We start from the raw sequence: 27,044 nt of genomic DNA, 5'->3' as shown, positions 1-27,044 counted from the left end.
GTAAAACTCACAGTAAAACAACAGCACACATTAAATCTACCAAAATGGCAATAACCATTAACCCTATCCAGACTGGGGGGGGGGCTAAAATGCCCGCACCAACTTTGATGTTGTATAATTCCTTAACGACTTAAGCTATGACTACGAAACTTTGTGACTTTTCCTAACATTTAGTTGGCTACAGTTAAGTACCGAAAGATTAGGTTTATCATTTTTGTCGTTGCCATGGCAACGGTTTTCTGACAGGTATGTCTGACCAAAAATCACTTTACCATATCTATGACGCCATATATTTTCATATTTTTTTGTTATTTCCATTAGCATCAGACAACTTTGTGAGCATTTAAGTGGTTGAAGCATAAAATCATTAAAATTTAAGTGCATTACCTAAATTTGATGGAAAATGCATTATGGCGAGATTTTGGGCATATTAAGATAATGATGTCATAATGACGTCATAATACCAGATAATTACACAAAAATTATGTCCCAGGCCCAGGAATGCCAAAAAAGCCCAGTCTGAATAGGGTTAATCTGTGACTTGAGGCTGGTAATGAAATGTCACAGCAATGTTGTTAGGATGTAGTAGCAGTCTACATTGCATCACCACCTCTGCTGTACCAGCGCAGGCAGGGCATATTCTCCATTGCCGTAACTAAAATCAACCACAAGATGGCAGCAATACCCTGCCGATGTTACTTTCATAAAATGTTAACGCAGGGGTCCCCAAACTTTTTTCTCTGGGGGCCACATTATCGTTCCTGACTGTGATTGGGGGCCGGGATCAATCATGTGGGCTGTATACTAGGCCACTGCCTGTTATAGCCATAATTTCCAGCACAAAATAGTTCATCATTACAAGTGATTTGCAAAAGAAGTGAGTACTTAACATGTTTTTCAATTTGAAATACCACAGGTATTCCTTTTAATATCTAATAACCAAGTAAAAATATCAAGGAAAGGTTAGAAAAATATGGTGATTAACAGTTTATGAGTGATTGGTCCAGTTTAAATGGTGAGGTGTAGAGAGGTGGAGGGCCGGTCAAAGGGGCTTGGCGGGCCGCATCCGGCCCCCGGGCCTTAGTTTGGGGACCCCTGTGTTAACGTCTGGTCATCATGAGAAGGTAATAAAATAAGGCAAATAAAGAGTTAGGTGTGTGCCAGTCATATATAGCCCATTTCAGTCCGTGGTGGATGCACGATAAATAAATAAAAAACATAATTAATAATTTGTAAGGCTAATTATATTGCCATATAAAAAGGTTGTTGGTGCGCTTCTTAGATTAAGTTGTTGTTGCACAGATGGGTGGATTTATGCCCCTTGTCCACATGTGTCTCCCTTTATGGGTCATTGGTCCCGTTTGGGCGTAACAGTTTTATCAGTCGACCAGTTATGTCGATACTGGACTCCAGTGTCAGTCGAGTTTCATTTCCTTGGAAAAGTAGACTAAACCGGGTTGCCATTTCCCACAAAGGAACTTTATTATAGGAATATGAAGCCATTCGCACAAATGTGTTGCAGCCTACTGAACTAACCAGGCTTATAAAAAGTAAGGATCAGAACATATTTCAGGATCGCCTCGCTTTCTTATGGCCAAGAATGCCATACGCTCTGGGCGTGGGGGATTTCAGGATCTGGCAACACAAAACATAAGTTTCGTTTTCCACTCGTCATCCATGAGGATACACAGTGGATGACGTTCGAACGTTCAGTAGGATTATTTTAGTGGTTGCACCACAGACAAGGTTAATACAGGTCTGTGGGTTGCACTGCCTAATTTAGGCGACAGACGAGGGTGCTCATGGTGGACTGGTGTTGCTGCCGTGTAGCTACTCTTTTACAGTCATCATGGAAGCAGACATCGTCCGATTTTTGTGTGTCAATGGAGGAGCGATGGAGTATGATCTACTGTTGGAGCTTGCCATTGGATTTCCTGACATGGACAGCTCTGAATTTGACTCGCTTCTTCGGAATAAAGAGCTCTTCTTCCAGACCGAGATTGCTGGTGTCAAACAAGTCTTGGCCAAAACAAGTCTTCGACTGTGTAAAGTCACGGACTGCAGTGGCTGTAAAGACCTTCATCTTTGTAAGTTTTACCTTCAAGGAGAATGCAACAGAAGGTAAAAAATATATCATTATTATTGTCGTTGCCGTTGTTGTTAGTATTTTTCTAAACGTTGGATACTATGAGTTGCCTGTATCCTACAATAGGCCTTTCGTTGTGTTTGTTTCCTATGCAGACAGTGTCGCTATGGGCATGATTTAAACTCCGACCACAATGCCGAAGTTCTGTCAGACCATCAGCTGGAGAAGTTCAACAGAGCTGAGATCAGACAGCTGTTGTTGCAGAATGACACTCCACACTCCTTACTTCCACCTGTGAGTGTGCAGATCTGACACCACACACCTTACTGCCAGCTGTGAGTCAGTGTCACCCCACACCCCTTACCTGTGAGCGTGCATCTCCAGCGTTAAAGGAGATAGAGCTAGGCCTATTTCAAAACCCTGGGGAGTATTCCAAGATCGATGTGCACTGTAGTAGGCCTACTTAGCCATGTCTATCACTTAACTATCTGGGGCCTATAGGCCCTACTACAAAGCTGGTTCAGGATAAGTTAAGGTTAAGTAAAGAGGTAAAACACCTAATACAAGAGCTTTTCTGAAGAAAATGAGGACTCCAGGCTCTTCTATTAGATGATTTACCTCTTAACTTAACCTTAATTTATCCTGAACCAGCTTTGTAGTAGGCTTAGGCCCCTGTTCTTGGAATACTTCCGGGCTCAGTTTCTAACCAGGTTAAGTTAACTGAGGTAGTGGTAGGCCTATAACCTTAACTACTGCACAGTCTTTAGTAAAGATATAATAATTTTGTCAATATACATTCAGGTAACAACAGACTTATAACGGAGGCATTGCCTTCACAACAAACATCACAACAAACTAAAACAGAAAAAAAACGAGAGCTGTAATGCAATGTAATGTGTTAATTAAACCTTCTCTCTGGCCTGTGACCAGATTTGTTCCAAGTACAACCGTGGTGAAGGTGAATACGGCCAGTGCGAGGACAAGGACGAGTGCAGCAGGCTGCACGTCTGCGAGGGCTTCATGCGACACACCTGCGACGCTGACGCCTGCGGACGATCACATGACCTGTTCGAGCCTCAGCCAGTCAGGGTGCTGCGTGAGCGGGGCGTGTCCACCCAGCAGGTGCATATACATGGGGTCACAGTGTTTGTAAACATGATATTGTGAGGAGGGTTAAGACACTGGCAGCCAACCATGTGAGCTACTTTTTTGACCAAATTTTTTTTTTTTTTTTTCCAACAATCAGAGGTTGAGCTAGGTTAGCGCAGCTAGGTTAGCGCAGCCAGGGGAAAACAAAATTTAGAACCCATGTATAGTGCATGTACTTGCCATTTGTAAACAATACCTCTGATTGTTGGAAACTGCTGTCACTCAAAAAATGATCTCACGTGGTTGGCTGCTTACCATCTTGCCCCTCCTCACAACTCCTCACACCCCTCCACACAATGTTTTGTAAATGATAAACCTACGTATGTATTCCAAATCGATGGATTATTAACAGAGCTGTATTCAATCCCACCTCTATAGAGTCCAAGACCAGGACTAGTCAAGTCCGAGACAAGAGTCGAAAAATATTGTAGTCCAAGTCAAGTCAAAGTCCAACTACTAGCGAGTCCAAGTCCATAGAAAAACAGACTTGACTTCGAGACAAGACAGAGTCCAAAAAAAATTAGAGCCCACGTCAAGTCAAAGTCACATGTCGGTCATTGTATACTGTATCAATGAAAATGATGAAAGATAATGATATAAATATTTAAAAGAAAGCTACAAGTACCGGTATATGCCATGCAGGTGAAGATAAACTATTATTGTATGGGATTAAAGCTCCTCTTCAAGTATATAATGACCAGTGATCTAAATAAAATGAAGACAGACTCGAGCGAATCCAGAAGAGATATTTGGCAAGACCAGTGTCCGAGTCCAACTACTAGCAGGTCCAAGTCAAGTCCAAGTCCATAGAAAAACAGACTCGACCCGGACTCAAGTCCGAGTACAGACTCAAGTATAGAGCCCTGTTTATTTATTTATTTTTTATTATTACTATTATTAATAATAATAATACTGATAATGATACTTCTCAGGTGGGCAGTATGCACTCTGTCTACGGCGAAATCCTGCTGCTACTAATTACACAATGCAATAATAATAACAATAACAATAATAATAACAATAATACTAATAGTTGTATGTGCTATTCCCCAGGTGGGCTCGATGCGCTCTGTGTAATAATCATAATAGTAATAATAAATGTAATAAATAATAATGATAATAATAATAATCATTTATTTGTATTAATTCCCCAGGTGGGCTCGATGCGCTCTGTGTACCACCACATCCTGCTGCTCAGGGGGCGTCGCCAAGGCGACCCAGGGGGAGGCGGAGCTGGTGCTGTTGCCGGTGGCCGGGGCCGAGCTCGGGGTCGGGGAGGCCAAGGTCGAGGGGGCAGAGGACGGGGTGGCAGAGGACGCGGCTTCAGTGACAGGGACGCAGACCATGGTGGCACAGGTGGCAGAGGACGGGGCAGAGGATGGAACAGAGGACGCGGCTCCCAGGACATGGACCAGGGTGGCAGAGGTGGCAGAGAACGGGGTGGCAGAGGACGCGGCTTCAGTGACACAGACCAGGACGTCGAGCAGGGTGGCACAGGTGGCAGTAGAGATGGAAGCTGCCCTCCACAGCCAGGTAGAGGCTTCACTCTGATGCTGTTTTGCATGATGCACTTGCAGAGGTGTATACAGTAAAATTAGAAGAGCTCTGACAGTGTAGTTCAGTTTAGTTTATTGGCTTATTTGACAGGGGCCATGTGCAGGCCAGGTCCAGTACCAGAGTTAGCTATGAAGCTAATTTGCATCTGTGGTCCCTGGGCAGCAAGCTATCAAATAAGCACACATTAACACATGGACAATACATGCCCTACTGTTACAAAAGTGCAAAAGTAGGTACAGTGGAATATCTGGTGTATAAACTACTGTAGCCTATGTAAGACCACATACTCGTGCTGTAATTATTACATCAGTATGTTTATTCTTCAACTGTACACACCTCTGTACACAAGCACAGTTCAAAAGGACAGCACTGCAACACTGGGGTGTGGTCAAGGAGTCGTATTGAGAATATTGTTGTCTCTAATCTCAGTTTCGCTGTCAGTTGTGAGCATAAACATTGTGAGCTTCTGTAGACAATGCAAACGTGTTCTACACATACAGTCCTTATATATAATATTTTACTTATAAGGGAATAATGTTGTTGTTTTAGATAAGTACACTGTAAAAAAAAAGATGTGTATTTAAGGCAGTTCTGCAACAGCATTCCACTGTTTTTCAACAAAACAGACAACTACTGTGAAAACATAACTTTCAGCCAGGTATTGAGCATAAAGTGATAAAAAGCGATACTGAACCATATTTGGAAATTACCTCATTGTACACCTCCCCTTGAGTTAAATGGTTGAGTTTTACCTTTCTTCTGTTCTTTCAGCCATTCTCTCAGTCTGTTGAAGCTAGTTCCAAGCTAACAATTATCATTGAATTTTATGGGTCCAGTTAGCAGCTAGGTTAGCTATTATCATTGAATCTTATGGGAGTAGCTAGCAGCCAGGTTAGCTATTATCATTGATTCTTATGGGTGCAGGTAGCAGCTATAGTAGGTTAGCTGTTATCATTGATTCTTATAGGTGCAGCTAGCTGCTAGGTTAGCTATTATCATTGAATCTTATGGGAGCTGCTAGCAGCTAGGCTAGCTTTCATCATTGAATCTTATGGGTGCAGCTAGCTGCTAGGTTCTAAGATGTATCCAACTTTGTCACCAACTCAATTTAATGCACATAACATCACATGAATCTGAATGATTTCATTCTCTTAATTTATCTGAAGGAGAGGTGTGAAAATGCGCTTATTTCCAAAACGTATCATTTACACTCAGTACAGTATACAGCATGTTGTGATGTTGTTCCGCTTGTAATCCCAATCTGTATCTCCTTCTGTATCTCCATCTGTCCATAGAGGTTGCTGAAATCTGCCTGTCCTTCGTCAAAGGATTTTGCAAATACGAGAGTAAGTGCTGCTCCTTCATTTTCATCATTTGTTTGTTTTTCGCATTCACATTTTTATTTACCTGTACACAGTGCTTAATTTGTCAAGCGGGAGGTCCTGGAGCCCAGAGGATGGGTGGCTCCCCCCCCCCCCCATGAATATTTCCATAAGGTTCCATCCAAGGTTCCGGAGCTCTCGTCTGAGGTTCCGGAGCTAGCTCCCCCTTGCTCCCCCAGGGTGTATGCAGGGTTTTAAAAAGTATTAAAAGGTGATAAATTAAAAAGCCACAATGTAATGGCCTTAAAAGTAGTAAATTTGCTCTGATGGTATTATTTTTCGGAAAACTAGGTATTATTTTTTGTAAGTTGTACCATTTTGACAAAAAAAATGGATGATTCTGTATCTGAGGGCAGTCATGGGTACGCAATCAGGGCGTCAGGTTGTCAACCTGGCAGGTTGGTGGAGGGAGTAATCAACCAGTGCTCTCCCCCATCCTCCTCCATGACTGAGCTAACCTGAGCATGGTACCGTCCCACCACACTGCTCCCTTTCGGGCGTCTTTGTGCAAAAAACGAAAGTGTAATGTAATGTTAAGGAGGTAGAAATTACAAAAGATGTCTTGTTAATACTTGCATCAGAGTGTCGTGATGGTTGTAAACAAAATCTAAAGGTAGTGAAAAAGGGTATTAAATGGTAGTAAATTTGACTTCAACATTGATGCATATACCCTGCTCTCCCCCTCAAATTAAGCACTGCCTGTACACACTGCCTGTACACTTCTGGTATTTGGATCCTTTGATCCTTTTGGACAGAGAGAGAGAGAGAGAGATGGCATAAATGTAGTCAGTATAAATGTGCTCACAAGCACACACACACACACACACACACACACACACACACACACACACACACACACACACACACACACACACACACACACACACACACACTAACACAAAGAGAGAGTCAGAAGATATGTCCTACTTACTCCATGGCAAACATTTGGCTTGCGGTGCGGTTGAAACAGATGTAGTATATCAGAATGAAGTCCAGTTGGAGTGCTTCCTGGAACTGTCTAGTTTTTTAAGATGGTGCTCTTTGGTGGCAGGCTTGGTTGATTTCAAAAAGGTTTTAGAAATGCCAAGGCACTCATCTTCTTTGTAATTAAAATGCCTTTATTTTGTTGGGCATAGCATGATTAAAATACTTCAAGTATTTTAATCAGATGTAGTATATGTTACTTCAAGTATTTTAATCAGATGTAGTATATGTTACTGATGTACTGTATATACAGATGTATATTATGCTGTGTATGTGTGCTATCTGTGGCCGTACGGGAGGACCATTGCTTTGGCCCTCAGCCTCATTTGACGCTACATAATTTGAAGGGTTTATTTGCAAAACGGTGCATCCACCATTTTTGAGTTTTGCATTTTATTATTGGAAATGACTGTCCAGAGGTCCTATCAGTCATGGGTGAGCGGTTAGGGCGCCAGACTTGCATCCCAGAGGTTGCCGGTTCGACTCCCGACCCGCCAGGTTGGTGGGGGGAGTAATCAACCAGTGCTCTCCCCCATCCTCCTCCATGACTGAGGTACCCTGAGCATGGTACCATCCCACCGCACTGCTCCCAGTGTTCACTTGTGTGCTGTGGAGTGCTGTGGCACAATGACAATGGGAGTTGGAGTTTCCCAATGGGCTTTCTTTCACTTCACTTCACTTTCTTTCACTATCACCTTTGTGTGAATTGTTGCCATTCAAATATTTTGGTAACATACTTTTTAAATCTATAAAAAAGCATTTTGCAATACAATGCAATGGAATGTCCAATACAAACTGTCAATTTCCCAACATTCTACAAAATGGACATACACAGTTTTGCAAATAAACCCTTAATTTGTCTCTTGGGGAGAAATAACTGCAGACCACTGGTGTAAGTGTTGACATCTGCTGCTGCTGCTGGTGGTGTGTGTGTGTGTGTGTGTGTGTGTGTGTGTGTGTGTGTGTGTGTGTGTGTGTGTGTGTGTGTGTGTGTGTGTGTGTGTGTGTGTGTGTGTGGCGTGCGTATGTGTGTTGCAGACAGGTGTGTGCGTGTGCACTGCAAGATGCCCTACCTGTGGCAGGTGAGGAGCGGTGACACCTGGAGCGACCTGGAGAATAACGAGGACATTGAGAGGGACTACTGCAACCCAGACCACATCACCACCTTCAGGTCCGATTGACTTGATATTAGTGTGTGTGTGTTAGAGATGCACTGGATCCTAATTTTTAGGATCCTGCCGGATACCGGATCCACTGCTTAAGATCCTGCCAGAACCGGATACCGGATCCTACGAAAGGGTTGAAACACATAGCCAACTCGCACACGTGGGCCCTTTTTATTACGTTGGCTCAAACAATTTTTAGACTCATTGGCTTACTGCCACACTGCCTGCAACAGCAGCTTCCAAAGGGCTTTCACTCCATGCAGCGATTGGGGTTGTGAAAGACTGAAAGCCTAGGCTACGTAAAAACTAGAGAGGCACCAGATCCTGATTTTCAGGATCCTACCGGATACCAGATCCACTGCTTAAGATCCTGCTGGACCCGGACCCTGTGATAAACCCGATTATCCTGCCGGATCCGGAACCGGATCTTGGATCCGGTGCATCTCTAATGTGTGTGTGTGTCTGTGTGTGTGTGAAGGGCTTATATCGAGAGGGACAGGCCCGTCACTAGGTTTGAGAGACAGGGGGGGCTTAGCCGCAGAGGAAGAAAATGTGCGCGCGCAGCGCGCTCCGAATTTTTTTCAGCTCACCTGCTAAGGTTTTGTCTATAAATTGATTATTTTAAGAGCAAAGAAATCCCGCACACTGTCCATTCCACCAACAAACTGTCAGAGTTTCAAAAGCGAGAACCCAAATGCAGCACACAAACGAAGGTATGGGAAAGGTTGGGGTTTATTTGAACTAAAAAGCACTACAAAAGGACCAAATGTAACGAAGATTAATTGCAAAACAAAAACCCACGAGGGGGAAAACATAAATCTAGAAGACAGGAAACTTAAACTTAGAAACAAAACACTTACTAGACTTCTCAGGGATTTTCACACGAACAAGGTATGGTAAGACAATGACGCAACAAGGAATAACTGAAACACGACGGCTTAAATACACAGAAAGAAATCACAAGAAAACACACGATAGGGCAGAACTTAACAAGGCACAGGTGGGCACACAACGAGGGAACAAATCAGAAGTGAATGATCAAGGGCAGACAATGGGATAATAAGCAACAATCAGACAGAAGGCAGACAGACAAATGAGGAGGCACATGACACACAAGAACAGGTGAAAGCAATGACAGCAAGCAGGCATGGACAACGAGGAAATCAGAAGAGGGCCAGGTACGAGATGAAAACAATAACGAGAGCTAAACAAGGCAAAGATAAGTGGAGCAGGTGACACAAACGAGGGGTGGGGCAGAACACAAGACAGGAAAACAAAAGCACATGGACAGAGGTGACAGGACTAAAACGTAAACAAAACACAAGGAAACCAAAACGGGCAAGAATCACATCACAAGGGGAGAGACAGTAAAACATGACCACAAAACAACAACACAAAGTCCAGATCGTGACAGTACCCCCCCCTCAAGGGACGGCTCCCAGACGGCCCAAACAAAGTCCAGTATGGTCAGGGGGGGCACGTCGGGTTGCAGCAGGGGCATGAAAACGAGGGCATAGGACAGGCCTAGGGCAAGGGGTAGGCACAGGTGCCTCTTGGCAATGGGCAGATTCTCGGCAATGGGCAGAGACAGGAGAGCAGGAGGACTCAGAGGGGCAGGCCGACACAGACACGGGACGGGCAGAGGCCGACACAGGTTCAGGGGTAGACGTTGCAGTGTGGGGAACAGTCACAGGAACGAACACATGGACTTTGACGGGCACGGTGACTGGGACAGTGACAGGAGTGGGGACAGAGATGAAGATGGGGAAGGGCATAGTCACAGTAACATTGGTGAGCACAGGCATGGGGGAGCGAGAAAAAAAGACAGGTAGATGGACGGGGGTCGGAACGGACACAGGAATGGGCACTTGGACACAAACCGGGACAGATACTAGGACAGTGACAGGCACGGTCACCGGAATGGTGACTGGCACGGGAACAAGGATGGTTTCGGTAGACTCTGAGTTAAGGTGGGTAGAGGGAGCAGACTGGGCCACAGGGGGCGGAGCAGGAACACGCTGGGAGGCGAACGCAGGATCAGGGGCGGCGCCGACTGGAACTGGGGAGGCGCCGACTGGAACTGGGGAGGCGCCGACTGGAACTGGGGAGGCGCCGACTGGAACTGGGGAGGCGCCGACTGGAACTGGGGAGGCGCCGACTGGAACTGGGGAGGCGCCGACTGGAACTGGGGAGGCGCCGACTGGAACTGGGGAGGCGCCGACTGGAGCTGGGGAGGCGCCGACTGGAGCTGGGGAGGCGCCGACTGGAGCTGGGGAGGCGCCGACTGGAGCTGGGGAGGCGCCGACTGGAGCTGGGGAGGCGCCGACTGGAGCTGGAGCTGGAGCTGGAGAGGCGCCGACTGGCTCTGGAGCTGGAGAGGCACCGACTGGAACTCGGGAGGTGCCGACAGCAAGAGAAGGGGCAGTGCTCGCAGAAGTGAGGGCGGCACCAGTAGGAACAGAGGAGGCGGCCACAGGAACGGAGGGGGTCTTGGCCGCGCTGGGGGTCTCAGCCGCACTGGGGGTCCTGGGTGCAGGGGTCTCGGCCGAAGTGACATCCTCGGGGGTCCCGGACGCAGTGAGGGTCCCTGCCGAAGCGACGGCTTCGGGGGACCCGGCTGCAGTGGGGGTCTCGGCCGAAGCAACGTCCTCAGGGGTTCCGGCCGCAGTGGGGTTCTTGGCCGAAGCGACTGCTTCGGGGATCCTGGCCGCAGTGGGGGTCTCGGCCGAAGCGACGTCCTCGGGGGTCCCGGCCGCAGTGGGGGTCTCGGCCGAAGCGGCGGCTTCGGGGGTCTCGGTCGCAGTGGGGGTCTCCGCCGAAGCGACGTCCTCGGCGGTCCCGGCCAGAACGGGGGTCTCAGCAGGAGCGGGGGTCTCGGCAGGAGCGGGGGTCTCGCGGGTCTCGGCAGGAGCGGGGGTCTCGGCAGGAGCAGGGGTCTCGGGGGTCTCGGCAGGAGCAGGGGTCCCGGGAGGCTCGGCAGGAGCAGGGGTCTCGGGAGGAGCGGTGTCGTGGGGAGTCCCGGGAGGCTTGGGGTCGGGCGGACCTCTCGGAGGGTCTGGGTCGGGCGGACCTCTCTGCGGCTCTGGGTCAGCATCAGGCAGAGCAATAGTCATGGCTGACCTCTCCTCCGCAGCCAGGAGGGTTTGAAGGGACTCCTCCAGCTGGTCCATCCTCTGTTGCGTAGGGGTCAGCCCGAATTGAAGGAGCCATGGCCTTCTTTGCAGCACACCCTTGATGACATTGACTGCCACTAGCTGCCTCCTTGTGTTCCCCAGGGTGTAGATCACAGGGGACAGCCTCTCCAGCAGGATGTAAAAGTCCTCCAAGTGCTGGAAGCAGGTAGAAATTTCTGGCTGGGGCTGGTCGGACGGGCAGACAGAGCTGGCAGTCTCGGGTTGGGCCGGCGGGCTGGCAAGCTCGGGTTGGGCCGGCGGGCTGGCAAGCTCGGGTTGGGCCGGCGGGCTGGCAAGCTCGGGTTGGGCCGGCGGGCTGGCAAGCTCGGGTTGGGCCGGCGGGCTGGCAAGCTCGGGTTGGGCCGGCGGGCTGGCAGGCTCGGGTTGGGCCGGCGGGCTGGCAGGCTCGGGTTGGGCCGGCGCTCTGGCAGACTCGGGTTGGGCCGGCGCTCTGGCAGACTCGGGTTGGGCCGGCGCTCTGGCAGACTCGGGTTGGGCCGGCGCTCTGGCAGACTCGGGTTGGGCCGGCGCTCTGGCAGACTCGGGTTGGGCCGGCGCTCTGGCAGACTCGGGTTGGGCCGGCGCTCTGGCAGACTCGGGTTGGGCCGGCGCTCTGGCAGACTCGGGTTGGGCCGGCGCTCTGGCAGACTCGGGTTGGGCCGGCGCTCTGGCAGACTCGGGTTGGGACTGGGGCTGGGCTTGAAGCTGTGTGCAGGCTGGTTGGGGCTGGGCTTGAAGCTGGGTGTTCGCTGACAGCACGCTCTCTGGTTGGGTGACATCTGCAGGTTCCTCCAGGGGAACATGTCGGCAGCCCTTCCGGCGCCGATTGCGTCGCCTCCTCCTGGGGCTTGGTCGAACGTCCATCCATTCAGACCCGTCGTCAGAGTCCGAACCGGACACATACCAGTCCTCGTAGGGGAATGGTTCGGGATCCCAGCTGGAGAAGACACTCCTCCTCGATCGGCCCCGAATGGCCAACCTTGACCCCAGGAAAGGGTCAGAGGAGATTCTGGGGGGAGTGCACATAGAGTCTCGGATGTGCATGTAGCCAACACGCAGTGATGGAAAGCTCTGGCGTGAAGCCTTAGCTAGGTGTGCTGCTGGGTTCTCAGTTGGTTGCGTCATTCTGTCAGAGTTTCAAAAGCGAGAACCCAAATGCAGCACACAAACGAAGGTATGGGAAAGGTTGGGGTTTATTTGAACTAAAAAGCACTACAAAAGGACCAAATGTAACGAAGATTAATTGCAAAACAAAAACCCACGAGGGGGAAAACATAAATCTAGAAGACAGGAAACTTAAACTTAGAAACAAAACACTTACTAGACTTCTCAGGGATTTTCACACGAACAAGGTATGGTAAGACAATGACGCAACAAGGAATAACTGAAACACGACGGCTTAAATACACAGAAAGAAATCACAAGAAAACACACGATAGGGCAGAACTTAACAAGGCACAGGTGGGCACACAACGAGGGAACAAATCAGAAGTGAATGATCAAGGGCAGACAATGGGATAATAAGCAACAATCAGACAGAAGGCAGACAGACAAATGAGGAGGCACATGACACACAAGAACAGGTGAAAGCAATGACAGCAAGCAGGCATGGACAACGAGGAAATCAGAAGAGGGCCAGGTACGAGATGAAAACAATAACGAGAGCTAAACAAGGCAAAGATAAGTGGAGCAGGTGACACAAACGAGGGGCGGGGCAGAACACAAGACAGGAAAACAAAAGCACATGGACAGAGGTGACAGGACTAAAACGTAAACAAAACACAAGGAAACCAAAACGGGCAAGAATCACATCACAAGGGGAGAGACAGTAAAACATGACCACAAAACAACAACACAAAGTCCAGATCGTGACACAAACTTTAATACATTGTTTCGGTCATCCGACCTTCTTCATGTTGTATTAAAATTTGTTGGTGGAGTGGACAGTATGCAGGATTTCTTTACACTTGAATGACAACCCCACTGGGATAATATCCTACGCACCTGCCCACCTACAGAGGTGTGCAAAAGCGTCTTCTTGAACAATTATTTTAAGAGCACCATACCGATTTTTAAACACTAGTTACAGTGATTTTTTTTATTTTTTATTTCACATTTTAATGAACATTCCTTATATGTAAGCTAAACAAAATGTTTCAAAATGTTTCAACTGATGAATATTATGTACGGAAGTTAATATGATTAGATAAAAATGCTGAGAGCATATATTTACACAAGGACTAGGAACTTTAAGGAGTTACTAACTGCGCGTCTCCAGGAGAAGCAGTGGTCAGGAAGCGATTCATTCAAACAGGTTCCTTACTTGGAAAACTATGCATCCCCGGTAGATATTTGGTCATTTTTACTCCATTAGTAGCTATTTTAATCAGTTCATGTGTGTTTTCAAACTGTTAAGACAAATATTAAAAACTCAACTATAATTTCAAGACAATGTCAAATTAATTTATTACACGGGTATTGTGAGTGAAAATTGGTACTTTGGGTCTGAAGATTTCATCCGTGTAAGTAATTACACTTTTCTCGAGGTGTTGTTAGTCACAAAACACAATCCTCTACCTGTTTCCCCCCCGCATAACATATTGCTGTGCACCCTGCTTTTATTGCTGTGCAGTAGGATATAAGTGGCATTAAACAATAAATAAGTAACCATTAACTTGTATTCAGATTAACTTGCCTTCTTGGTGGTTCGTATTCAGTGCTTTACTGCATTTGTTTTTGGAAAAAAAAAAAAAAAAAAAAAAAAAAATTTTTTATTTTTTTTTGGCAAAATCGTTACAAGGGGGGCTAATACTAATGTAGGGGGGGCTAAAGCCCCCCTAAAATAGGCCTAACGACGGCCCTGGAGAGGGACTACTGCAACCCAAACTACATTCACTACATTCACTACCTTCAGGTCCGGCCTCGTCAGCTGGTTTAGTGTGTTTCTGTCTTTGTTATGTAACTGAGGTCATCTGCGCTACTTTTAAATCGATTCACACATTAATTTCCGATTATCAATTCGTCCGGAATCGTCGAATCGGAAATCAGATCGAATTGGATTGAGTTGGAGCGAATCGAAAAAAATCGATTCTGAAACTTGAATCGACAACCAGGTCTTCATATCTGTATATTTTATTGTTCCATTTAGTCTGCAGGGAGAGCCAGAGCAGTTTAACAACATATGGTGACTGGCGAGGCCCTGACAACTGTTAATATTACATTGAAAGATTTAAAATGTCATACGTAACGTAAAGATTGTTATACTGTATAATAATATTGTTGATAATAATGTTTATATATTGTATACTATGTAGTCTGCAGGGGCAGCCAGTGCAGTTTAACAGCATGCGGTGTGGTGACCAGGAAGTGAGGCGGCTCTCTACTGCCCCCTCTGTCCAGAAGCCAGACTTCATCCTCACTACAGAGTGGATCTGGTACTGGCAGAACGAGCATTCAATATGGACCCAATACATACCTCCGGTGAGTGGACATCACAAATGCTTAACCCATTTTGGCCCCGAGCGACATATACGCTGCAATCAGGCTCTTGAGATTTGAGGGGGTTTTTTTAAATTGAAAATAACACATACTAAAGCGACGTGAGGGTCCTAGCTTTTAAATGTAACTTATCTCATATTTTCATGCGCTTCGGAGGCAGAGATATTTAGGTTTTGATAGGCTTTCCCCAAAAAGGGCTTAGGCTAAAATGGGTTAATGATATATACACAATAAAAACAGTAATAAAAATGATAACAACAACAATATATATGGATTCAGTGATTGCTGATGATGACCATGATTTGAACCTTCTAAAAAAAAGACCTAACGTCTTTTACATGACCTTGGGATGTGTCTTTTTCGTCATGGTTGTTTAATAAATGAAGTAAGTAAGTCATTGCACCAGAGTGGTTCAGCGGGCACAAGACATTATTTTTACATATGCGGTTGGCCACCACAGAGTCCTACCCAGGCTCCGCCCTCACAGTGGCACAACACCTCTACACCTCTCTACACTAGCTCAGGCCAAAAACTTGTTCATGCTTAAGTTTCCCACAGCGGGAAACTCCACCCACTTTGTCGAGAACTAATCAACTTTGACCATTTCCAACTGCCATGGGTGGAGGCGTGTTCAAGGCAGTGACTTTTTTGTTCATGCAGAGACATTTTGTTGGGACTAAGAAATGATTGTTTTAAACTTTGAACTGGCTCAGCCTGTTCTGCCCTTGACCAGTTGCAAACCAAGGGAGCTGGGTCTTTTATACAGATGGGTCCACCATGCCGTTTAAGAATGTTTGTTGTTATGCTCTTGGCCAGACCAAGTCTCGAAGAGATTTGAAAGTCATGATGATAATCAGGCAAACAGAGTTCAGACCTCAACCTCATTGAGAATCTTTGGGATGGGCTGGAGAAGGCTTCACAATAGGGCTGTAACGATACAGTCAACTCACGATTCGGTTCGTATCATGATTTTTGACCAACGGTTCGATACACCTCACGATTTCTGAAATGTATCTCCATTGAGGCTTGGAAACACTATCACATCAAATCACAAGGTTGTTTTATGGACTAATGGGTAACAAAACTTCGAAAGGGCATATCATGATACTGCCTCCTTGTATCACGATACAGTATCGTGACTCTGAGTATCACGATTTCTCGGTTCGATACAATATCGTTACAGCCCTACTTCACAACTCTACCATCATCAATACAAGGTCTTGGTGAAAACTTGCAATGCTAGACGGAAATAAATCCACATATTGCAGAAGATTATTGAACCAATTTAACACCAAATGTGTTAATCAAAGCCAAAGGCTGTCCAACAACATATTAATGTCATTTTTTTGGTGGGGACTATGAGATATCTCTCATAGTAATGATAATGTATGAAGTCTGTTTTTACCGTGAGCAGATGTGTATAATAATATTAATGATAATAATGTATTAAGTCTGTTTTTACCGTGTGCAGATGTGTGTATAATAAGTCTGTTTTTACTGTGTGCAGATGTGTGTATAATAAGTCTGTTTTTACCGTGTACAGATGTGCTCTGTGTCCTCCTGTAATAATAACAGTAATATTAATAATAATAATAAAATGAGATCTCATAATAATAATAATAATAATAATAATAGGTAACGCTTTATTTTACGGTACAGTATTTACTATGTACTTTCTGGGTAACATAATGATAATAATGTATGAAGTGTGTTTTTACCGTGTGCAGATGTGCTCTGTGTCCTCCTGTGACCTTGAGAAGCGTTACCAGGCCGACAGCAAGGACGTAGTTCTCTTCACCGGCGGGAAACCACCACACCTGCAGCAGTACCAACTCAGCTTTAAAGGTGTGTGTGTGTGTGTGTGTGTGTGTGTGTGGGTGTGTGCGTGTGTGTGTGTGTGCTTGTGTTTGTGTTTGTGTTTGTGTATTTGAGTGGAATTTCTGCCATTATGTGAAGTGAACTAAGATGTGTGTGTGTGTGTGTGTGTGTGTGTGTGTGTGTGTGTGTGTGTGTGTGTGTGTGTGTGTGTGTGTGTGTGTGTGTGTGTGTGTGTGTATTTTGCATGTGCTTGTGTCTGAGAGGAATTTCTGTCATTATGGAGAGTAACTGAGTGTGTGTGTGTGTGTGTGTTAGATATGGAGCAGAGGAATGTGTGTTATGGTACCGTGAGGGTGGTGAGGAGACGACCCAAATTCATCTCAGCTGAAGGCGTCCAAACCGCCAAAACAAGGTACGCACACACACACACACACACACACACACACACACACACACACACACAGGCGTGTATGATATTTATTATTGACTGTTACAGTATTGTCACTGTTGTCTTTTCAGTAGGAGAAGAGGTCCCACGTCGTCTCAGCCTGGTAGAGGCGTGCCGGGCTACTGGGACAGGTCTGCGGTGCCTGACACAGGATACCAGGTCAGTTAAACTAGTGTTACCTCAGGATACCAGGTTAGTAAGACTAGTGTTAGGGTCTCCACACCGCATACCAGGTCAGTTAAACTAGTGTTAGGACATCAGGATACCAGCATAGTAAAACTAATGTTAGGGCCTCAGGATACCAGGTCAGTATAACTAGTGTTAGGACCTCAGGATACCAGGTCAGTATAACTAGTGTTAGGACATCAGGATACCAGGTCAGTAAAACTAGTGTTAGGGCCTCCACACCGGATACCGGGTCAGCACAGACTTCTATTATAACTAGACTGCGGATGTTCGATGTGTTGTGAAGCAACGGCTGGGGGCGGGACATGGGACGATTTTGGGGCGGAAGAAAATCAGCCGCGGTTGCTTCAAAACCGTTGAATGGAGTTCTATCGAACTCCGCAGTCCAGTTATACTATAGAAGTCAGTGCAGGTCAGTATAACTAGTGTTAGGACCTCCACACACCGGATACCAGGTCAGTTAAACTAGTCTAAGGACCTCAGGATACCAGGTCAGTTAAACTAGTCTAAGGACCTCAGGATACCAGGTCAGTTAAACTAGTCTAAGGACCTCAGGATACCAGGTCAGTTAAACTAGTGTTAGGACATCAGGATACCAGCATAGTAAAACTAGTGTTAGGACATCAGGATACCAGCATAGTAAAACTAGTGTCAGGACCTCCACACACCGGATACCAGGTCAGTTAAACTAGTGTCAGGACCTCCACACCGGATACCAGGTCAGTTAAACTTCTGTTAGGACCTCCACACACCGGTTCTGACAGCACTGTGTAGCACTATTTTTTCTGACAATTTGGGTTTCCCCCGGACACAAGCAAGGCACTTCTAGGAACTGTAATAATATCCTGTGCTTAAAATAACTGTAAATCACTTTGGATAAAAGTGTCAGCCAAGTGTAATGTAACGATAACAATGGTGTAATAATGTGTATTTGTATTCATACAGAGAGTGACTCTTCTGAGTTCGGATCGCGACTACCAGAAGGTCCAGGAGCTGTTCAACAAGACTCTAAGAGGATATGACATCATCAGCATCGAGAGGGTCCAGAACAAGGAACTCTGGGAAGACTTTCAGACGTACGTAAGCTTCTCCTTGGCTTCACCTTTTGGGCTTTCATTTATTTTGCATATATCCTGCCATTTCTCCATTTTAAGTAGGAATTACTGGTTTTCCAACCTGAGAAATTATGTATTAAAGTTCTTCCACTATAGCAAACTGCTCAATCTCCTCATGACATTCTCTTCTGTCCTGTTCTCTTTCAAAATACCGTTCTTTTTTCCTCTTAAGTTCATTTGTTTTGTTTTTTCCAAACCTGGACCTCGTTTCTCGGAAGCGTTGTTGCTAACCAGTTAGCAACTTACTAGGTTTCCAATGGGAAATAACATTACAACCAAGTAAGTTGCTAACTTAGTTAGCAACGATGTTGTCGAGAAACGCACACCTGGCATTCTCTTTTCTCGTCTCCTTCAATTTTGTCTCTCTTTTGTCCCCCCTGAAGGAAACGTGAGCGGATGCAGAAGGCGAATAAGGATAAGAAGTACGGCGACGGGTCTCGTCTGCTCTTCCACGGCACCGACCCCAAACACGTCCAGGCCATCTGCCACCACAACTTCGACTGGAGGAAGTGCGGAGCCAACGGGACCGTTTACGGAGAAGGTGAGAGTTTAACCGGGATGGAGACCATGGGAAAGTATATGTAGCGATAGAGGGGATTGAGCCAACGGGACCGTTTACGGAGAAGGTGAGAGTTTCACAGGGACGGAGACCATGGGAAAGTATATGTAGCGAATCGATAAAAGGGATCCAGCCAATGGGACCGTTTACAGAGAAGATGAGAGTTTAACCGGGATGGAGATAATGGGAAAGTGTATGTAGTGGGGACTGAGCCAATGGGACCGTTTACAGAGAAGATGAGAGTTTAACCGGGATGGAGATAATGGGAAAGTGTATGTAGCAAATCGATAAAAGGTATTGAGCCAACCGGACCGTTTACGGAGAAGGTGAGAGTTTAACAGGGATGAAGACCATGGGATAGTGTATGTAGCGAATCGATAAAAGGGATCCAGCCAATGGGACCGTTTACGGAGAAGGTGAGAGTTTCACAGGGATGGAGACCATGGGATAGTGTATGTAGCGATAGAGGTGATTGAGCCAATGGAACAGTTTACGGAGAAGGTGAGAGTTTCACAGGGATGGAGACCATGGGAAAGTATGTGTAGCGAATCGATAAAAGGGATCCAGCCAATGGGACCGTTTACAGAGCAGGTGAGATTTAAACAGGGACGGAGATAATGGAAAAGTTAATGTAGCAATAGAGGTGATTGAGCCAATTGGACCGTTTACGGAGAAGGAGAGAGTTTAACAGGGATGTCTTCTTACTGTAGGTCCCAGGTTGTTATTTTGCTTGGGACGCCAGCTACTCCCAGCACTAAACCAAGAAGGATGGGGGTCTACTGGATGTGTTGTGATTGGTAACCGCTTGATATTTCGCCCAGGACCCCGTTTCTCGAAAGCACTTTTGCTCAGTGGTGTAGTCTATGTGGAACGCGGGTATACGGAGTATACCCACTTCTAAATTTCTGGGATTTCAGTATACCCACTTAAAATTGATTTATCCATTGTTTTGAATAGCAGAAGTATATACAGTATACCCACTTCAGAAAATGCTCAAATATACGGTATACCCACCATAAAAAAGTAGACTACACCACTGCTCTTGCTATACAGATAAAAGCGTCAGCTTAGTGTAATGTAATGTCATTATTGTTGCCATGCTTGTCGACAGGTTGTTTTTTTTCACAGGATGCCAGCTACTCCCACCACTACACCAAGGAGGTCCCTGACAAGTGGGGTTTATGTGTTGTGATTGTAGAGTAGAGTAGAGTAGAGTAGAGTAGAGTAGAGTAGAGTAGAGTAGAGTAGAGTAGAGTATCGTTTATTGATTCCAGGGGGGGAATTAAGGTGTCAAGTAGCATACACACATAAATAAAGACATTGCCCACAAGACATAACACACATATTTACACATAAAATAATCATATATAGCTCACTGTTGCATACATTTTGCCAAGGCATCTCTCTCTCTCTCACACACACACACACACACACTCACACACAACACACACACACACACACACACACACACACACACACATACACGCACCATACACACATACACACACACACACACACACACACACACACCAAATATAAAGTGTAAGGTGTCCACAGTGTTCACATGTGCCTTAGCTATTGTTTACAGGTTGATATTTTTGCCCAGGACCCTGTTTCTCGAAAGCATCGTTGCTATCCAGATAAAAGCATCAGCTACTAAGTGTAGTGTAATGCAGTGGTTCTTAACCTGGGGTGCGGGCACCCCCTGGGGGTGCGCCAGAGATTTCAGGGGGTGCGCAGAATTTTGTTTGCGTTGAGGCTGTGACCAAAATTCTATAGCAAACATTGAAATTAGGCCAAATTAAAACCAAATTTTAACATGTTTTGGTCCCCATGTAAAGTCATTAAGGTATTGATTAATGTCTTAAACAAGAGACATTTCAATTAATCACTTGAATCCTTTTTTAGTGCATGTACACGTGTAGAAGTTTAGGTTGGGAGTGCATGACTTGTCTTGGGCACAGGTTTAGGGGTGCGTTAAGAAAAAAAGGTTAAGAACCACTGGTTTAGTTTAAAGGCCAACTTCCGATAAAACTCAGTTTTACTCACTCCTTTCGAAGATCGGACGGTCACCCCAAGTTAAACTCACTTGCAAGGCTCTCATAGCGGTGCGTCAACTCTCCTGGCTGTGTTTCCCGGTGTTTCCCAATTTACATAAATAATGCCGAGAAACGAGCGAATCACGAAAGCCTTTCTGTGTTTCGTCACGTCGAAAGAAGGCGTTGCCCACAAAGGTTTATATCGACCCATTTATCTAAAAACATGTCGAGTAATTTTTTTCTGCTTGTTTTCAAAACAAGCAACGTCTGGTGGCCCGAAACATAGCTTAGCTTAGCTATCAGCTGGTTGCTACTCTCAGGTACACACACAGCACAAAGCCTCATACATAAAGCCAACTCACTCTGGTTGCTCCGTGCCTGCAGCAAGCCTAGGGGTCGCTGTCGAAAGAGCACAGCCCTGAATGGAGCCTGCACGCCTCCGCTGGCGCCCCTATAGTGCAGTACCACCCGGGGAAGTGGCGACTCTGTTTGCCATTACATTCCCTCCAAGTACTGGAGGACTGAGCCAATCAGAGACGCGTTTCTTCGAGAGCAGGAGGAGTGAGCCAATCAGAGACGCATTTCCACGAGAAACACGGAACACTCTCTCGTTTCTCCACAAGCCACCTTGCCAGCTTGCAAAAACGTCTTGAAACAAAGCAACCAGCGCGTTTTTTAAAACAGGACCAACGCGTAACACATTCAATAACATTGGGGAACACGGCAGTATTAATGAAATAACGTTGAGAGGCGATCTTTAATGTAATGTCATTATTGTTGCCATGCTTGTCTACAGGTTGTGATTGTTTACAGGATGCCAGCTACTCCCACCACTACACCCATGAGGTCCCTGACAAGTGGGGTTTATGTGTTGTGATTGTAGAGTAGAGTAGAGTAGAGTAGAGTAGAGTAGAGTAGAGTAGAGTAGAGTAGAGTAGAGTAGAGTAGAGTAGAGTAGAGTAGAGTAGAGTAGAATACAGTAGAGTAGAGTAGAGTAGAGTAGAGTAGAGTAGAGTAGAATACAGTAGAGTAGAGTAGAGTAGAGTAGAGTAGAGTAGAGTAGAGTAGAGTAGAGTAGAGTAGAGTAGAATACAGTAGAGTAGAGTAGAGTAGAGTAGAGTACAGTAGAGTAGAGTAGAGTAGAATACAGTAGAGTAGAGTAGATTATTGTATTGTATTGTATTGTATTGTATTGTAGAGTGGAGTGGAGTGGAGTGGAGTGGAGTGGAGTTTATTGATCCCAGGGGGAATTAAGGTGTCAAGTAGCATAAACACATACATAAATATAGAAGACATTACCCACGAGACATTACACACATCCTTACACATAAAATAAACATATATAGCTTACTTACATATATAGCTTGTATACATTTTGCCAAGGCATCTCTCTCTCTCTCACACACACACACACACACACACACACTCACACACAACACACACACACATACACATACACATACACACACAGATAGAGACACAGATAGACACACACACACACACACACACATACACACCAAATATAAAGTGTAAGGTGTCCACAGTGTTCACATGTGCCTTAGCTATTGTTTACAGGTTGATATTTTTGCCCAGGACCCTGTTTCTCGAAAGCATCGTTGCTATCCAGATAAAAGCATCAGCTACTAAGTGTAGTGTAATGCAGTGGTTCTTAACCTAGGGTGCGGGCACCCCCTGGGGGTGCGCCAGAGATTTCAGGGGGTGCGCAGAATTTTGTTTGCGTTGAGGTTGTGACCAAAATTCTATAGCAAACATTGAAATTAGGCCAAATCAAAACCAAATTTTTAACATGTTTTGATCCCCTTGTAAAGTCATTAAGGTGTTGATTAATGTCTTAAACAAGAGACATTTCAATTAATCACTTGAATCCTTTTTTAGTGCATGTACACGTGTAGAAGTTTAGGTTGGGAGTGCATGACTTGTCTTGGGCACAGGTTTAGGGGTGCGTTAAGAAAAAAAGGTTAAGAACCACTGGTTTAGTTTAAAGGCCAACTTCCGATAAAACTCAGTTTTACTCACTCCTTTCGAAGATCGGACGGTCACCCCAAGTTAAACTCACTTGCAAGGCTCTCATAGCGGTGCGTCAACTCTCCTGGCTGTGTTTCCCGGTGTTTCCCAATTTACATAAATAATGCCGAGAAACGAGCAAATCACGAAAGCTTTCTGTGTTTCGTCACGTCGAAAGAAGAAGGCGTTGCCCACAAAGGTTTATATCGACCCATTTATCTAAAAACATGTCGAGTAATTTTTTTCTGCTTGTTTTCAAAACAAGCAACGTCTGGTGGCCCGAAACATAGCTTAGCTTAGCTATCAGCTGGTTGCTACTCTCAGGTACACACACAGCACAAAGCCTCATACATAAAGCCAAACTCACTCTGGTTGCTCCGTGCCTGCAGCAAGCCTAGGGGTCGCTGTCGAAAGAGCACAGCCCTGAATGGAGCCTGCACGCCTCCGCTGGCGCCCCTATAGTGCAGTACCACCCGGGGAAGTGCGACTCTGTTTCCCATTACATTCCCTCCAAGCACTGGAGGACTGAGCCAATCAGAGACGCGTTTCTTCGAGAGACAGGGAGGAGTGAGCCAATCAGAGACGCATTTCCACGAGAAACACGGAACACTCTCTCGTTTCTCCACAAGCCACCTTGCCAGCTTGCAAAAACGTCTTGAAACAAAGCAACCAGCGCGTTTTTTAAAACAGGACCAACGCGCAACACATTCAATAACATTGGGGAACACGGCAGTATTAATGAAATAACCTTGAGAGGCGATCTTTAATGTAATGTCATTATTGTTGCCATGCTTGTCTACAGGTTGTGATTGTTTACAGGATGCCAGCTACTCCCACCACTACACCCATGAGGTCCCTGACAAGTGGGGTTTATGTGTTGTGATTGTAGAGTAGAGTAGAGTAGAGTAGAGTAGAGTAGAGTAGAGTAGATTAGAGTAGAGTAGAGTAGAGTAGAGTAGAGTAGAGTAGAGTAGAGTAGAGTAGAATAGAGTAGAGTAGAGTAGAGTAGAGTAGAGTAGAGTAGAATACAGTAGAGTAGAGTAGAGTAGAGTAGAGTAGAGTAGAGTAGAGTAGAGTAGAGTAGAGTAGAGTAGAGTAGAACACAGTAGAGTAGATTAGAGTACAGTAGAGTACAGTAGAGTAGTGTAGAGTACAGTAGAGTAGAGTAGAGTAGATTATTGTATTGTATTGTATTGTATTGTATTGTANAGTGGAGTGGAGTGGAGTGGAGTGGAGTGGAGTTTATTGATCCCAGGGGGAAATTAAGGTGTCAAGTAGCATGCACACTTAGATAAATAAAGGCATTGCCCACAAGACATAACACACATATTTACACATAAAATAATCATATATAGCTTACTGTTGCATACATTTTGCCAAGGCATCTCTCTCTCTCTCTCACACACACACACACGCACACACACTCACACACAACACACACACACACACACATACACATACACACACAGAACCATACACACATACACACACACACACACACACACACACACACCAAATATAAAGTGTAAGGTGTCCACAGTGTTCACATGTGCCTTAGCTATTGTTTACAGGTTGATATTTTTGCCCAGGACCCTGTTTCTCGAGAGCATCGTTGCTATCCAGATAAAAGCATCAGCTACTAAGTGTAGTGTAATGCAGTGGTTCTTAACCTGGGGTGCGGGCACCCCCTGGGGGATGTGCCAGAGATTCCAGGGGGTGCGCGGAATTCTGCTTCCAAACATTATAATGAGGCAAGATTAAGACCAAATTAAAACATGGTTTGGTCCACATGTAAAGTCATTAAAGTATTGATTAATGTCTAAAGCTAGAATCATTGTAATTAATCACTCAAATTGTTTTAGTGCGTATACACGCGTAGGCACTTGGGTAGGGGGTGTGCGGCTTGTCTTGGGCACAGGTCAGGGGGTGCTTCAAGAAAAAAGGTTAAGAACCACTAGTGTAATGTAACGTAAATCAATGTCGTTGTGCTTGTTTTCCAAGTTGTAATTTTGTCCGGGATAGCATTGATTGTTGTTCGTATTGTTTTATAGGCTATTATTGTGCACAGGATGACACTATTATTACAGTATGGGTTCTGATAATCCATAACATTCATTGGTTGTTGTTGTGATTGTTTTGCAGGTTGTTATTTTGCGCGGGATGCCAGCTACTCCCACAATTACACCAAAGAGGTCCTGGACCACGATAGTCGTCATCAGCGCTGCATGTTCGTGTGCCGCGTCCTGATTGGCAGCTACACACGAGGCCACTCCCACTACCGCCTGCCGCCGTCCGTCGACGGAGAAGGACTGCTGATGTACGACAGCTGCGTCAACGACGTCCGAGACCCGTCCATCTTCGTAGTGTTTGACAAGCAGCAGGTCTACCCGGAGTTCCTGCTCACCTACGCTGAGTATGTCCGTCCCTCCTCCTCCTCCTCCACTGATTCTGATGATTCCACAGCGATCGTGTCTGCGGTTGCCAGTGCGCGGAACACGGTGACCGTGTCCACTCTCACTTCCTCGTCTGTGACCCCGCCTCCTCTGTTGACCCCGCCCCCTGTGGCGACGTTGCCTGCACAGACATTGCCTCCTCCTCGTCCTCCTCATCTGTCCCCTACCACCACCTCCTCATCCTTCTCATCATCATCCTCATATTCAGCCTCACATCCCACCTCATTGGCCTATCACAGTGCCAGCACACAAAGACATGGAGACACGGACGACATGTGGAGGTGGAGCAATGGACGGGAGGTGAAGAAGAAGGATGAGTGCATCTTGCTCTGATTTCATTATTGCTCTTTGTTTTCTTTATTGGCTTACTATTCTGAATTTAATAGATAATGAAATGTTTACAATGTAATATTGTGAAGTGTACAGGTGTACGGCCTTCTCAGTGCCAATTAAAAGTAATTTTAGCAATACTGGTTTGATTATTAAATATTGTATGTATGTGAACAGCCAGAGAATCAAATCGCTTAAATCACGGTAACCTACTCCTTTGAGATGAATGACCAGGCCAACATTGTCTAAAATTAATAATAATAATAATAACAATAATAATAATAAAAATAATAATAATAATAATAATTGTATTCATCACACACTTGTCTTTCTGTAGTTGTAACTGCAAAAGCAGTTAGGGCAGGGTTGGGGAACCTATGTCTCGAGGTCCATTTGCGTTAGAGGTGTGTCGTTCATGAACGAGCCGGTTCTTTTGAACGGCTCCCTGAAGTGAACGATGGGAACCGGATCACAGTTGGGGGAGCCACTCGACCGTTATTTCGTTCATTTTTCATTCATTTTAAGCACGTGACCTCGACCAGAGTAATTAAATTTGGGAAAAAACACAATTGTTTACCTCAAAGAGAGGCAAAAACGGTCTTTAGAAGCAGGATAATAATCAGTTGTTGTTTGGACAAAATTACCTTGAGATGGAGTCAAAATATTTCATTCTTAACACTGAATACATAATTTAAAAAAGAGCCAGTTTTTTGAACGGCTCTTTGAAAGGAACGAGCCACTAAGATCCGGATCCCGTCAAAGAGCCATAAATCCCATCTCTAATTTGCGGCCCTTGAAGCCATTTTATCCGGCCCCCGACATACTTTTAACGTTATGCAGCTTCATATGAAATATGACATATTTTGTACAGGAATGTTAGAAATTCCATTTGCAATACAATTACCGGTAAGCTACATTCAGGGGACCCAGAGAAGGTGGGGTCTGTTGTAAAGGTGGCTGCCTTCAATATAGGCCTAAAGTGCAGGGGGAAATCCTGATTTGTGTTCCTAGTACGGCCCTTGGAGGACTTTTATGGCCCTCGGAGCAATTTGAAGTGGCCCCTCGAATGATAAAGG

General features: G+C 45.5%; 1 protein-coding gene across 2 annotated transcripts; it reads left to right on the top strand.

Annotated features, from left to right (window-relative positions):
- Positions 1–1,705: 1,705 nt before the first annotated feature.
- Positions 1,706–26,194, top strand: LOC134464115 (protein mono-ADP-ribosyltransferase PARP12-like). 2 transcript variants are annotated; one of them, XM_063217571.1, is made up of 13 exons: positions 1,706–2,121; positions 2,242–2,380; positions 3,017–3,208; positions 4,390–4,768; positions 6,088–6,138; positions 8,197–8,329; positions 14,812–14,977; positions 16,723–16,840; positions 17,129–17,225; positions 17,336–17,420; positions 18,393–18,523; positions 18,946–19,103; positions 25,328–26,194. In XM_063217571.1, the coding sequence occupies exons 1-13, from the start codon at positions 1,850–1,852 to the stop codon at positions 25,969–25,971; spliced, it is 2,565 nt and encodes an 854-aa protein (XP_063073641.1). In that variant the 5' UTR covers positions 1,706–1,849; the 3' UTR covers positions 25,972–26,194. The 2 variants fall into 2 exon arrangements, with proteins under 2 accessions (XP_063073641.1, XP_063073640.1); XM_063217570.1 differs by having other exon boundaries at positions 17,333–17,420.
- The last annotated feature ends 850 nt before the right edge of the window (positions 26,195–27,044 follow it).

The sequence above is a fragment of the Engraulis encrasicolus genome, chromosome 15 (assembly GCF_034702125.1).
Source record: "Engraulis encrasicolus isolate BLACKSEA-1 chromosome 15, IST_EnEncr_1.0, whole genome shotgun sequence".
Taxonomy (NCBI): Eukaryota; Metazoa; Chordata; class Actinopteri; order Clupeiformes; family Engraulidae; genus Engraulis; species Engraulis encrasicolus.
Note: the sequence above shows the minus strand (reverse complement) of the source record. Positions and strands in the feature narration are given on the sequence as shown.

Coding starts and splice junctions, on each gene's coding strand:
- LOC134464115 (XM_063217570.1), top strand. CDS start 1,850: ATGGAAGCAGACATCGTCCGATTTTTGTGTGTCAATGGAGGAGCGATG. Junction 8,330..14,811: donor GACCACATCACCACCTTCAG/GTCCGATTGACT, acceptor TATACTATGTAG/TCTGCAGGGGCAGCCAGTGC. Junction 19,104..25,327: donor CGGGACCGTTTACGGAGAAG/GTGAGAGTTTAA, acceptor ATTGTTTTGCAG/GTTGTTATTTTGCGCGGGAT.